This window comes from Podarcis erhardii (genome assembly GCF_964252035.2).
Source record: "Podarcis erhardii genome assembly, chromosome: 4".
Classification (NCBI taxonomy): domain Eukaryota; kingdom Metazoa; phylum Chordata; class Lepidosauria; order Squamata; family Lacertidae; genus Podarcis; species Podarcis erhardii.
This window is the reverse complement of record NC_138508.1, coordinates 38,745,101-38,758,306: the sequence shown is the minus strand read 5'-3', so window position 1 is coordinate 38,758,306 and position 13,206 is coordinate 38,745,101. Positions and strand designations below refer to the sequence as shown.

The 13,206-nt window shown below is 41.9% G+C and overlaps 1 protein-coding gene across 2 annotated transcripts; it reads right to left on the bottom strand.

Moving 5' to 3' along the window:
• Positions 1-378: 378 nt before the first annotated feature.
• TRAT1 (T cell receptor associated transmembrane adaptor 1) lies at positions 379-10,614 on the bottom strand. Of its 2 annotated transcripts, XM_081859831.1 has the most exons (7): positions 9,885-10,614; positions 9,348-9,451; positions 6,267-6,383; positions 4,112-4,148; positions 2,715-2,788; positions 2,203-2,261; positions 379-861 (listed from the first exon to the last, which is right to left on the bottom strand). In XM_081859831.1, exons 3-7 carry the CDS (start codon positions 6,379-6,381, stop codon positions 598-600), a joined length of 549 nt encoding a protein of 182 aa, XP_081715957.1. In that variant the 5' UTR covers positions 6,382-6,383; positions 9,348-9,451; positions 9,885-10,614; the 3' UTR covers positions 379-597. The 2 variants fall into 2 exon arrangements, with proteins under 2 accessions (XP_081715957.1, XP_081715956.1); XM_081859830.1 differs by lacking the exon at positions 9,348-9,451.
• Between the last annotated feature and the right edge of the window lie 2,592 nt (positions 10,615-13,206).

Genomic DNA, 13,206 nt, shown 5'->3' with positions numbered 1-13,206 from the left:
GAGTTTCAGTTCAGTCAAGTCTCCCATTAAGAAGTTGATGTGATCTAGCAGTCCGACAGTTTTCCGGGACATGCAGCCAGCATGACTAAACCACTTCTGGCACATGGAGGACTGACGAGTGCCAGAGTGTATGGAAACGCCGTTTACCTTCCCTTCGCAGGGGTACTTATTTATCTGCTTGCCCTGGTGTGCTTTCGAACTGCTTGGTTGGAAGAAGGTGGGACAGAGCAACGGGAGCTCAACCCATCGCGGGGATTCAAACTGCCGACCTTCCGATCAGCAAGCCTAAGAGGCTCAGTGGTTTAGACCATAGCGCCACCCCGTCCCCCCATATATATATATATATATATATATATATATATATATATAAATATATACATATATACACACACACACAGAGAGAGTATATTATTTCTCAGTTGACCATCTACTTGGCAATGGACCCTGCTAGGCCAAGGTCAGATAAATGTAGAGATATTACTGAACAAACATCCTTCCTATTCAGCTAATTTTTAAGCTACCCAGTATCAACCCACTTGTTCAGTTGTTTTCCAAGTGTTTTATCAGCTACATTAACTTGGCTGGGCCAAATTCCTACTAAAAATTGGCATCATTCATAGTGTGAATTAAGCCAAATAGTCTGTGAGGATCCTCATGAGTTGGATCCTCAGACAGTTTATTCTCAGCGTTCAGTTGTTCACTGTTGAGGTAAATGCAGGAGTCTGAGGGCAAGTTGCTGCTTCTGGTGAGTTGGTCTTCATCCACTTCCAAGGTAGGATATTTCTTTTTTCGAGGGTTTTTATGTTTCCTCCTGACACTGTGATCCAAGGAAGCATAGCACATCGGACGCTCGGCTGTCTGCTACAAGAAGGCAAAGAATAAGTAATTCATATTAGTCATGGAGTTGTAGTTATTTTTAAAAGAACCTATAAGGCTGCAGTATATGGGGTTTATTACATTAGTTTAACAGATAATAAGGCCAACGCTTCTGTCCCCTTTTCTAACTTTCACACTGAACACACCTGTTCTGTGACCAACATGTTGTCATTCACACTTGTCATTCCTCCATACCATTCCTTTCCCTCTGCTTTCTGCCATTCTTCTAGGCTTTACCTAGAATGGATTTCTGTGCCGAAACACTGGCACACTTTCTCGTGAGGCAAAAGGGGGGAAAGGTACCTTGCAATGGGCAGGTAGCACAGTGCATGCCAATATGCCACCTCATGGCTTGTCACATGAGTGGTTGTGGCATAAACATGTGAAAAGGGCTGGGAAATCACCGCATAAAACCCCCAGGTTAAGGGGGCTGCAAATGGATTTCTCCAGAATCACCCTAAGCAGAAATGAGTGGTAAACTTGCTCTATACTCCATTAGTTTCTCAGAAGTGGCTTGTGTGAAAGCTCAAATATAATGCGCAAAATAAAAGTGAGGGAAATGTAAAGAAAACAGAATAAACTAGTTTGAATGAAGCCATTGTTTATTTGTCTTACTCTTAGGTTTGCAACAGTTTAAAAAACAACAACCTACTTTGTATAGTGCCATGCACACTGATGTGCTTAATAACTGTTTATAAAGACTTTAAGTGTAAACGCAATACAGTGGTACCTCGGGTTAAGTACTTAATTCGTTCCGGAGGTCCGTTCTTAACCTGAAACTGTTCTTAACCTGAAGCACCACTTTATCTAATGGGGCCTCCTGCTGCTGCCGCACCACCGGAGCACAATTTATTTTCTCATCCTGAAGCAAAGTTCTTAACCTGAGGTATTATTTCTGGGTTAGCGGAGTGTGTAACCTGAAGTGTATGTAACCTGAAGCGTATGTAACCCGAGGTACCACTGTAACTGTGGAGTATAAGGAGAAAATGTATTGGGGCTATTCAGTGAACTTTTGCAGAAGCACTAGCAGAAGACGACTTGAAGTGCAGCACCTTAAAGACATCTGGGTTAGGTGCAAATAGTGGGCCTTAGAAAGATTGTGGAAAGAGCTTTGTGCAAACGTAAAGACTGGTTTGCGGGGAGAGGAAGGGAATTTTATTAAATAACATTCTTCCTGGAGGTCAGAAGAGGCCTTCTGCTAGTATAAGGGCACCAAGCTGACAACTGAAGAGTATCAGAACATACGATTCTGGCATTTACATTCACACAAACAGCTCCGATGCAAAATGTCAACCTTCTCTAGAAAGCAAGTCTCCATAGTAATACCTGTACTTCATTGGCAGATGTGTGAGGGTGGGCATTCATTTGTTCATAGCAGCTTTCATCTGGAGATTGTATGAAACAGAAATTTTTTTTAAAAAAAGAGTTGAGTAATGCTACCAATGATTTAAATATCCTGCGCTGAGCTGTAGCAAATTAATTAGAATCTGCAATATGGCCGTCATAAAATATGAAAATACATTTAGAATATTCCCTGACCTGAGCTGTTAAAATAATATGATAGACATGCGTCCAGTTACCAGCATTTAATTTCTTGGGGGGGGGGAGCTTTTAAAATCTTCAAATCTAAATGTATCTGTATATATTGTATACGACTGTACCTGTGAACATTGTGCCCAGCTACGTTGTATTCAGCTGTGCTAAACGTACTTAGACTGCAATAGTCTGTTCCTTTTCAATAAAAATAAATAAATATTCAAATATTTGCTTACTCTCACAATAAATGCTTTGACATACTATCCTAAGTGCAGGAGGCAGACGTCTTAAGCGCAACTTACTTAGTATGTCTTGATGGTGATGATGATTCAGGTTGTCATAAACAGGGCATTCTTCAGTATAGAACTCACCAGAGCTGCGAAAGAAATTATAGCTATATTGTATGCCACGATGCAAGAGAGTGTGGTTGTGCTACAGCTGATAGAGTTCTGTTTGGCAATCACGAGGAGGTGATGGCCTTTTTGGTGGTGGTGCCCAATCTATGGAACCACTCCCCGCTCCCCACTAAATTGGACAAGCAGCAACATTAAGGTCCTTTTGCGTGGACAGGTGGAGTCCCCAGATCCCGAGTGGTCCCCCCGTCATGTGGAATAACGACTCTAGACAACGTGCTATGGGATTAAATTGGCCACAACTTTATTAAATTTCAAATGTGGGTAGACCTTGGCTCAGGCATTGGGCGTTCTCCCTCCCTAGTCCCCAGCCGGGGACCTAGGGAGCATCAGGGTTATCCAGTGTGTGTGGGGGGGATGGGCCGGCTCTGGAGAACATATGTTCAAGCAGAGATAGCCGCCCCCGTTACGCCGCCGCAGGGGAGAGCAATGACCTTTCGGCGTACGGCCAAAGCCTCCCTTCAAAAACCCCTTTAACGGGGAACCCTGGTATCGCCGCCGCAAAGAGGAAGATGGACTAAAGGATTCCGCCCAAGGCCTGATACCGCCAAAGTTGTGACGTTTTGCTACGGGAAAGGCGAAACCTGCCAATGCAGGGAAATTCCTTTCCGGCCCTTTAACAGCGACCTTATCGTAGCAGCGCCCGCATACCTGTGGAGACAGGTTAACCTGCAAAACCTATGAAAAAAAAAAAAAAGTTAACCTGCAAAAGAAGACATTAACTGAGGGTGGGTAGGGTGGGAGAAGCTCTGGAGCCAAGTGAGGATTAACAATTAAGATCCACCCTCTATTGTGTGGGCAGGTAATCCCTCCCCTTACCTGGCCTGGTTTCCCTGGCAACACTTCCCCCAGGTGGGATTGGACAACTCGCTGGGGTAGGCGGGGACCTCCAGGTATCCCACCTGGGGGAAGGCAAAGCCTATGCTGATGGGGCCACTCCAGATCCAGGGCTGCACGCGTCCACGCAAAAGGCGCCCCCCGTTTTAAGTGGGGAGCGGTCATTGTCACATTAAACATTCCATGCTTTCACGCTTTTGCTAATGCTTCATTTTCAGTAGGTTGGCTATTGATGTTAACCCTGGACAAGGTTTCAGCTGCATTTTATATGTGACAGTTTTGATGCCAATCTTGCATTTTTAAAGTTGTTCGCAGTCATGTGAATGATGTGAAAAGCCGTACAGAAATGTCTTAAATAAATATTTGTATTTATATGTAATCAAGATAACCTGCCATACCAGCCCAATCACTTTTCACCCATAAAAAAAGAAAGAAAACATTTGCCATACCTTGGGTCGTATTGCTGATAGTCTTCATATATTTTATCTGGAAAATATTTTGAGCAAATTAGGAAATCATTTCACACCTTCATTTAACTCATCTTCTATAAAGCTGTTTTATTATTTTAAATCTTTCCTGACTTACACCTTTCCAGTCAGTAATTAGGCACAGCAGCCTAAATTTAACAGCTCACGTTTAGATGTTATTCCCTTAATAAGTTCATTTAATCCATATTTTTGTACATTTTCTTGTGTCTAAGCAACTCTGCAGTAAAAGTGTGCAAGAGAAAAGCTTTCTCAAAACCTTTAAGATCCCAAATAAGTGATCAAAATGTATAGTAAAACCTGAACTGAGGATATCTAGTATGTGCAAAGTAACTTAATAAAAATTAACCCAATTGTCCTTGGTTGAACTCTCCCACAGGCGACCAGCTAGACTCCACCATCCCTCTTATTTGAATGCGTACAAAAATAAAATAGTTCCTACAATTTACAAAGCATGTTTTTCCAGCCTGTCTTGCCTGCAGAATTTACCTTTTCTCATTTACAGTGTCAGGAGCGCAGCTCTTTGTGATCATGTTCAGATTAATTTCAGACTAATTCCAGACTTCTACTTCCACACAGGAAGCAGACTTAGGTAAAAAAGGGTAAAGGACTCCTGGACGGTTAAGTCCAGTCAAAGGCGACTATAGAGTTGCAGCGCTCATCTGGCTTTCAGGCCAAGGGAGCCAGTGTTTGTACAAACACAGCTTTCTGGGTCATGTGGCCAGCATGACTAAACCGCTTCTGGCGCAATGGAAAACTGTGACAGAAACCAGAACACACAGAAACGCCGTTTACCTTCCAGCCACAGCAGTACCTATTTACCGTATCTACTTGCACTGACATGCTTTCGAACTGCTAGGTTGGCAGGAGCTGGGACAGAGCAACAGGAGTTCACCCCGTTGTGGAGATTCGAACTGAGGACCTTCCAGTTGGCAAGCCCAAGAGGCTCAGTGGTTTAGACCGCAGCGCTACCCGCTCCCCTTCCACACAGGAAGCAGACTTACACAGAGAGAAGAATATGGGTCCCTAAAGCCCAGTATTGTCTTCAGAGTCGGCTATGATTGGCAACAACCAAGTCTCACTTACACACCCAATATCACAGAGTGACTTAAAATACAGCAAAGTCATAAAATTGTAGAGTTGGAAGGGACCAAGAGGATCATCTAGTCCAACCCCCCTGAAGATTAAATTTGTGACCTTCTGCATACAAGGCATGTGTTCTAGCCCTGAGCTCTCAATACTCCTCACATTATTGAAAACTTACTGTGGCATTTTTAACGTGTATTCTTTTTGTATATGAATTACAAACTGATCAATCTAAACACAGATGACATTTACGGTACTTAAGAAAAAATAGCATTTAACTTTGCTCAAATCTAGCCTAATTCCTTGGCACTGAAAGGAAATGCTGAATAAATATTTGTGATTTTATGTAACACTGGTACTCTCCCCATTATTATACTGGATAACTGAAGCCTTGGTCGCATTAGGGAGGAAACCATTTTACAGAGTTCTAGTAACTATTTTATTTATTTTACGAGATTTATATATGCTTGGTTGTTGTAAAGCCTCAAAGTGAGATATAAAAAGAATAATACAATTGGGGGGGGGACAGTTAAAACCAACTAAAAATATTTAAAACATAATTAAAATGAATGATAAGCTATAAACCAGATTAGACACATCTCAGCATTCTACATGTCTAGCTATGTTTCTCCTGAACAAAAAAAGGTTTTTAGCAGGCACCAAAAAGAGTACAGAGAAGTCACCTGCCTGATATCAATAGGCAGGAAGTTCGAAAATGTGAGTGTTGCCACAACAACAGATCAACTTCATGCAAATGTTGAACAAGCATCATAAAGTGGTTGAGAGGATATATATGGGGGTCAGGCAATCTCACAAGTAAACTGGTCCCAAGCTGCTAAGGAAATTATATACTACTAATAACACCTTGAACTTGGCTTGGTTGCAGATCAGCAAACCAACGCAGGTCTCTGAGCAAAGGGATTATATGCTGTCAGGATATCACTCCCGTTAGCAATCATACGACAGCATTTTGCACCAACTTCTGGATGAAGCACAAGGATCTCATAAGCCAAAAAAATCTACTGCCTCTTACTTTTCCTTTTCTTTTCCTTCAAGTAGTACGATACATTCTTCGCCAAGGAAATAAGCATAATTGTCGTTACAAAACCAAGAGGTACCCAGCAAGGGATACATTGAAAACAGTCCATTTCTATTAAAAAAAAAAAATTACACATATTAAAAATAAAGCAACATTTACATACACACACACTTCATAATTATTATGACTTTCTATATTGGATCAGATTGTTACAGTCAATGTTTGATGTTTTATTATGTTTTTATATGTGTTGGAAGCCACTTAGAGTGGCTTGGGCAACCAGGAAGACTGAAAATAAACACCTCTTCCTGCCCCATCAATGTGGTCTGTCCATCTATGTCCTCCATCCCCACCCCATTCTGGTCTTTGTACCTATAATTGTGGGATGTGCTATAAACTTTATAACCTCTTAGCACTGGAAATCCTGTTCAACAGCACATTCAGTCGCCATGCTCACCCTGGCTTCTGAGGTTTTTACAGGCCCTGACCACACCCTTTCATGTTTATTTTCATGAGCGTTAAAGGTGCTCTATTTTTAGAAGAAAAAAAGAAGGTGTGGGTAGGCCATGGCTCATTATGCACTCGAGTCAAGGCCAACTTTGGTCTTTGTGCAATGCAACTACAGAATAGTGGAATGCACAGAGCCCTCTGGTTCTCTTTTCAAGGTACTTCCCTTGGGGAAAGAACAACACATCTTTGCTGCATAATTGTCACACTTGCAGGACACAGGAGGAAGGAGTTGGTCCATCTATCTCAGGACTATCTACCCTGGAGGGAAGTGGTGCGTCCATCTTTCCTAGGCTACCTGGAGATGTCAGGGCTTGAGCCTGCAGCCTTCGGCATGCAAAGCATCAGTTAGACCACTGAGCTACAGGCAGAGGGCTGGGGGTAGGATCTCTAGCAGAAAAATGGCACAGGCTGAAAGGGCTGGGGAGAAAATCCTCTCTCCTGCACAGTGCACAGGTCTTAAGTCTTCCACTTTTGTTTCCAGTCTCTCTTGCCCCCATTTTGTACAACAAATCCAGGAACAAAATGAAAGAAACAAGCAGCCATTTTCAGACCAAGCTTCCCTTAAACATCTATGTTTTCAGATGCATGCTGCTTAGCAGGGCCAATTTGTGCCCATTAGAGCTGGCAGGGCTGCTACAAAGTCATGGGGTGTGGCCAATGAAGACTCTGAAATAGGGCCATTTGTTCTGATTTTCTCTCCATTTTCCTCCCTTGCACAGACAGTATGGATACTTGCAGATCTACAAATACTCAGCACCTAACTAAACTGAAAATTGTCGGTACAGAAGGGGCTCATACTGACATGGTTGTTTCTCTGCTGGGAAACAAGGTGTGCAGCCTCCACCTGTTCTGGTTCTCTCCCTTTGCAAAGAAACAGCAGATACTTAAACACTGCACTTTTATCAGTACTTAGCACTTAAGTGTCTTAAATTGGTTCAGAAGGGCTCCCTGAGGTCTCAGTTGTAAACTCCACTGAATTCCATCCTTGAGAAGTATGTGGAGTACAGAACTGCAACCTGAATTAATTAGTATCTCCGCCTGTTCTTGTTTAGTGTCAATTTCCAAGTGGGCAGCTATGTTAACCTGTTGCAGCAGGAATAGCAAATATTTTTTGTGGCACCTTAAAGTTTAATGAATTGGTTATGACATACGGTTTTGTGGAACAGAGTCCACGTCATGAGATGCATGAAGAGTTAACCTAAGCTGGCAGGCACATAAAGGTTATGTTAGCAATGAGGTCAAAGGGAAATAAAATGCAAAATATACCGCGATTTTGTGAAGATGCCGTAGGGCTTGAATAGGCCTGAAGAGATATTTAGACCAGCATGTTATGGAAGCTGTAATTAACAAGATGTCTATTATATCTGACATAATGCTGTTGATCCTGTAGAACAAGTGCAGATCAGGTGTTTACATACAAAACCCACAATAACTTGTGCCCAGGAAAACTTGAGGGCCTATTGAGTGAGCCCTTTTAATCCAGCGTGATTGCTGAGAACATCTGGAGGAAGGTTTGTTATTTGTTCCCCATGTAGTAGCCTAGCTGGCTTCAACAAGAAGTCAGGTATTTAGTTTGTGTATACACTGCCCAGTTTAAAATGCAGCTAGGCTATTCTTTTTCTCATTTTGGAAGAAAACTGGTTTGGTGCTTTTTTTCCAAACAAGAGCTTGCTGGAACTCAGGTCCGGCACCTCTCAGGTGGGCACCGTGGCCATTATAAGAGAAACAAGGGAGGCATTCATTGTGAGTTCCGGCACCTATTTTTCTAGAACAATAGCTCTTGGGAAAGCCATCCGAATGCAGAATTTCACAAGAAACCACAGGATAGATATGGCTTCTGTGTGAACAACTGCCTCCAGAACGAACAGTGGGAGCACATTGGATGCAGAAGAAACAGGAGTGTTTCCAGTAGTTTCCACTGGCATCTTTCAAGCAGCTCATGAAAACTTTTCTATGCCTCTACAGCTGGAAGTCAATGGCGCCCACCTGAAAGGTACTGGAACTAAGTTCTGGCTGGAAAAAAAGCCTTGTAGAACCTAATAAAATTAAAACAAATGTGAGCAACTCAAGCTAAATACACTGCTACGTTCAGTATATTGCGTCAGAAACAGGTAGCGTGCAAAATTTAGGATTAAGCCTGCTTACACGTTACTGACTTAAAACAGAGAGGTCATATTTTTCTCAATTCAGATTGAAGTTGGATCAGTAGGAAACACATCAAACAGTATTTCATAAAATATGGATTGTGGCATAATGTTGTGTGTACGTGATGTCCCAAACCAGCAGTGGCAGCACACTGGATGTAGTATATATGGAAGTGTGGACATAGCTAAGAGTCGTTTAAGCACCTGCTTAAGAAAAAGGCTAGGAGATCCAAGCATCCAGGGACCATGGTCCTTTGAATAAAAAGACTATAGTTTATTTTCTACTCACTGCATACCAGGCAAATGAAAGTAGAATCTGCTTAATACTGCACCTATAATTTTACCTTTACCTAAAAACAAAGAAAACATTTTCTCCAAACTCTCAGCAGTATAAATAAGTTCCTGTAGCAGTGACCCTTACCAAAAGCAAATCCATTAAGGTAGTAATCCTATGCCTACTTAGAAACTCTGTGGGACTTCCTTCTGTGAGTAAACATGCATACAGTAGTTTCTTCCTGCAAGTTACTGAACAATATAAAATTGGGGTGAACAAAGTAATCACCTTGATGACCTTTCGGGATAGGCTTGAACATCTTAAAAAGGGTCTGAATCTCTTGAAAGGTATATTTAAATAGCAGTTAATCAGAACACAGTTAATTGGGTTTTTAATATTCAAGCTGCGTGGCTTCAGAGGGTAAAAGGCACAGGATAAAAAGCAGCGGTCCCTTAGGTCAGGTAGCAATTATAAAGCACAAACATTAATTGTACCTACCAATATTAATGGAATTGTTCCTCCACCTAATCTGAGATTATCTAAGGTTTATGAAGATGACAATAATAACTAGTCATCAGAATAATTAATGCAAGTGTTGAACGATAAGATTTGTAACCTTCTGCAAAAATAATTAGCCTAAATTAGCATGCCCCAAATTACCAGTAATGAGGAAAAGGTACATACCTTTCAATTTCCTGCTGTTCATAAATTCAGCACTTTCATCCAAATAGGAAACAAAAAAGGTTTCAGAGTTGAGATAACTTTGCAGATTATGTGGGATGCGTTTACTTGGCCCAATTTTGAGTCAATATGGGCACCTGAAGCACAAGTTTAAATCTTTGTAGATGCAAACAGGAAACAGAGTAGACACCAAGGCTTCTTCTCTAACAACCACGGGACGTGGGCTACGATTCCCCTCTCTTCATTGTTTTCTTAAGAAAAGATAAGATGTGTTCAAGTGATGCATTTGAAGTGTGACAGTGAGAGCCCTCCACCTCCAATCGAAGCACTCTTGAGTGGAGCCTCTGATGAAGGATTCACATAGAACATGCATTGCATTGTGGGGATTCACATTTTTCTGTCATTAAGACAACAATAACACTCATTTAGTGCAGCCTCTCCTAATTTCTGAATCCAATTTCAAATTGTGGATCTTGACAAGCCACGAGGCAGAAATACAGTAAGAGGCTTTTCACATCTGACTGCTCTCATTTCCCACCACCGCGGCGGCATCATTATGATGATGAATGAGTAGAAGGGGGAATGGAAATCGCTCCATATAGCGCAGGATATAGGCAGGGGGGTGGGCATGTTATGCATACACTGCACATGAGACACCCTCTACTCCTTCCCCTGCTTTTGCTGAACAGGTTGGAGCAACAAGTGTTTCTTTTCTCCACCCACCCCCCACATTCTTCCCTGCCAACAAATGGTTAACAAACGGCAGCCTCTGATTAGCCGTGGTTCCAGGAGGGAAGAGTTTAAAAGGAAAGGATTTGAAAAGAGACAGTTAGTTGTGGGAGTTGAGAGGGTTGGAATTATGGAGGTTGGAGAGGTTGGGAGATAGGTAGGGAGACAGGTTGAGGTATAAAGAGTGAATGGGAGAAAGAGCTGGTTCTGGGAGGGAAACAGCTTCCGCTCTAAGCATATTGTGAAGGACAGAATGTGGTGTCCTGTAGGAGGAATAGACTGGAATTTTACTGGGAGGCAGAGGTTGAGCCAGGAGAAGTAGGAGCTGGAAAGGAACAGCCTACTTGGGACTCCAGACTAGAGGGGAGAGATTCTTCTAAGGAAAAGAATAAACTCCCAGACTCAGTGAAGGGAGGGGGTGTGGAGAGCCCTTTGATCTGAGGACAAATTCAAGAGAAATCATACTGTATTCCTGAAGCAACCTAAGTTGAATCCCTTTGAGTGATTTACTATCTTGCCTTAAATGAATCTTTATTGTTTATTTAAAGAAAACCAGTCTGAGACTCCAACTTACTAGTTACCCCCTCACAAATACCCCTACGCAGGATTCTCTGGGCTAAAATTTCAAGGGGAAAGGGAAAGAGACCTTCAGGTAAAGGGTTGTTCAGTGAAGTGGGGGGCAATTTAAGTGAGAGCGGGCCCAACGGCATGAGAGGGAAAAGTGCTGTCATGCCTGTCCCAGCTGGGTCCCAAAGTGGAAGGGAAATATGCAAACTTTTGCTTTTTTCTTCAAAGGAGCATATAACTGGAAGAAGAAAGCAAAGATATGCACTTGGGGAGGATCCATAGTTCTGTGGTACATGATTTGCATGCAAAAGACTCTAGGTTCACTCTCCAGCATCACCAGATAGGGGTGGGAAATAACCCTGTCTGAAACTTGGGACAGCCACAGTTGGGACTGGCAGCAAGAAGCAGGTTGTGAAATGAGAGGAAGTGCTCCTTCAGATGGTTGGGGCCCAAGTCATTTAGGACTTTTTATACCAATAGCAGCCCCTTAAAATGGACTAGGCAATGAACTGGTAACTAGTGCAGCCCCTTTAAGAAAGCATGTGAACTCACTGGAAGTATGCTTGGATGACTGGAGGTCTGCCAATTTTCAACAAGCTTCTGCAGCTGTGCTTGTAAACCTGGGCTAGGCAGCAAGGAGCGGGTGATATTTATCTTCATGCCACATGTGGAGCCACTTTTAAAGCCCCAGCTGCAGAGGCTGGTTAAAAAGTTGGCCACCCTAATTTCAGTCACAGCTGACTCAGGGCATCTGCTCGCTAATCAACATTTGCCGATTTTTGTCTCTCACTTAGCAAAACCAAGATTTTTCTAAGGATGCATATAACACAGAGAGACCTGCTAGACTATTAAGAACAAAGAAATGAATAAGGCTGCAACATTTAATTTGCTTCCTGTGCTTTTTTGATGACCCACTTGAGGGGGAAAAATCAAAATCCATAATTGGGCTATACCATTATTACAACATTTTCATTGGTCATATTTTGTAACATGTTGCATTAGTTCTAATAAAGTAATGACAGGCTCCGGATTTGGGTCAGTTGAAGGCTGCAGTTCTATACTAATATGCCTGACAGTGTGTCCCATTGAAATCAATAGGCTTTACTTCTAAAAAGGCATGTATGTGATTGCTCTGTACATAATTACTAACTTTTTCATATAGCTTTTTCATTAACTGAAAGGTTACTCCCAATTTATTGGGCAGAAGATTTTTGTTTTCCTTTTTAAAAGAATAGTTTTAATACAAATACCTATAAAAACTGTGGCAAGTGTTACCTTAAGAGAGACATGTGTCCTTCTACCTCATGCAAGAGGAAATGTCTTTTTAAGATTATGCCTGCTATGACAAATGAGTGTCTCATCTAAAAAACAAAACATGTTGTTTCCTTCAGAAATGTTATTTGTATGTGAGGTTTTATGCAAATTTAATCAATTAACTCACTCAGGGTGGCATTCCAATTGAATCATGTGCAGAGCCATTGTAACCGATGGGCATCAGTAACTGCACATTGGTTTCAATAGATCTATTTTGAGTCTGACTAACCTTGTATATCACCCTTAGTTTTACTTAATTAGCATACAACCCTAAAAATAAACCATGGCCTTGGTTTTAAATAGCATTTAACTGTATTTGAAAACAAAGGTGTCTCTCTTGAAACCATTACTTTCATAGTCTCACCAGCTACTGAAAGCCATAGACTTCCTGGGGAGAAACCACTATGTTTTTTCCAGAACTTTGAGCGACATTTTCAGACAGGGGCCTCTAAGAAGTTCTGCACACAGATATTTTCCATTGAAAGAAATCCTGCCTGCCTTTTGTCTTGTGAGACTTTGGTTAGACTAATGATGCAATGTAGTTAAACAAGTTCACATTTGATAACCCAGAAGTATCTATTGCATTAACCGAAGCATAGACTGACCTCTTCTATAGGCCATGTAAGAATAACCCTGTACTGGGGACAGTTGTTTAGGGCAGATGGTGGAAAAGGAGTTTGGGATTTACTGGTAGGAGATAAGAGGTAGGTCTATC

Coding starts and splice junctions, on each gene's coding strand:
- TRAT1 (XM_081859830.1), bottom strand. CDS start 9,906: ATGAACAGCAGGAAATTGAAAG. Junction 4,149..6,266: donor GAAGGAAAAGAAAAGGAAAA/GTAAGAGGCAGT, acceptor AATATTTTCCAG/ATAAAATATATGAAGACTAT. Junction 862..2,202: donor CATCTGCCAATGAAGTACAG/GTATTACTATGG, acceptor GCCTTCTTGTAG/CAGACAGCCGAGCGTCCGAT.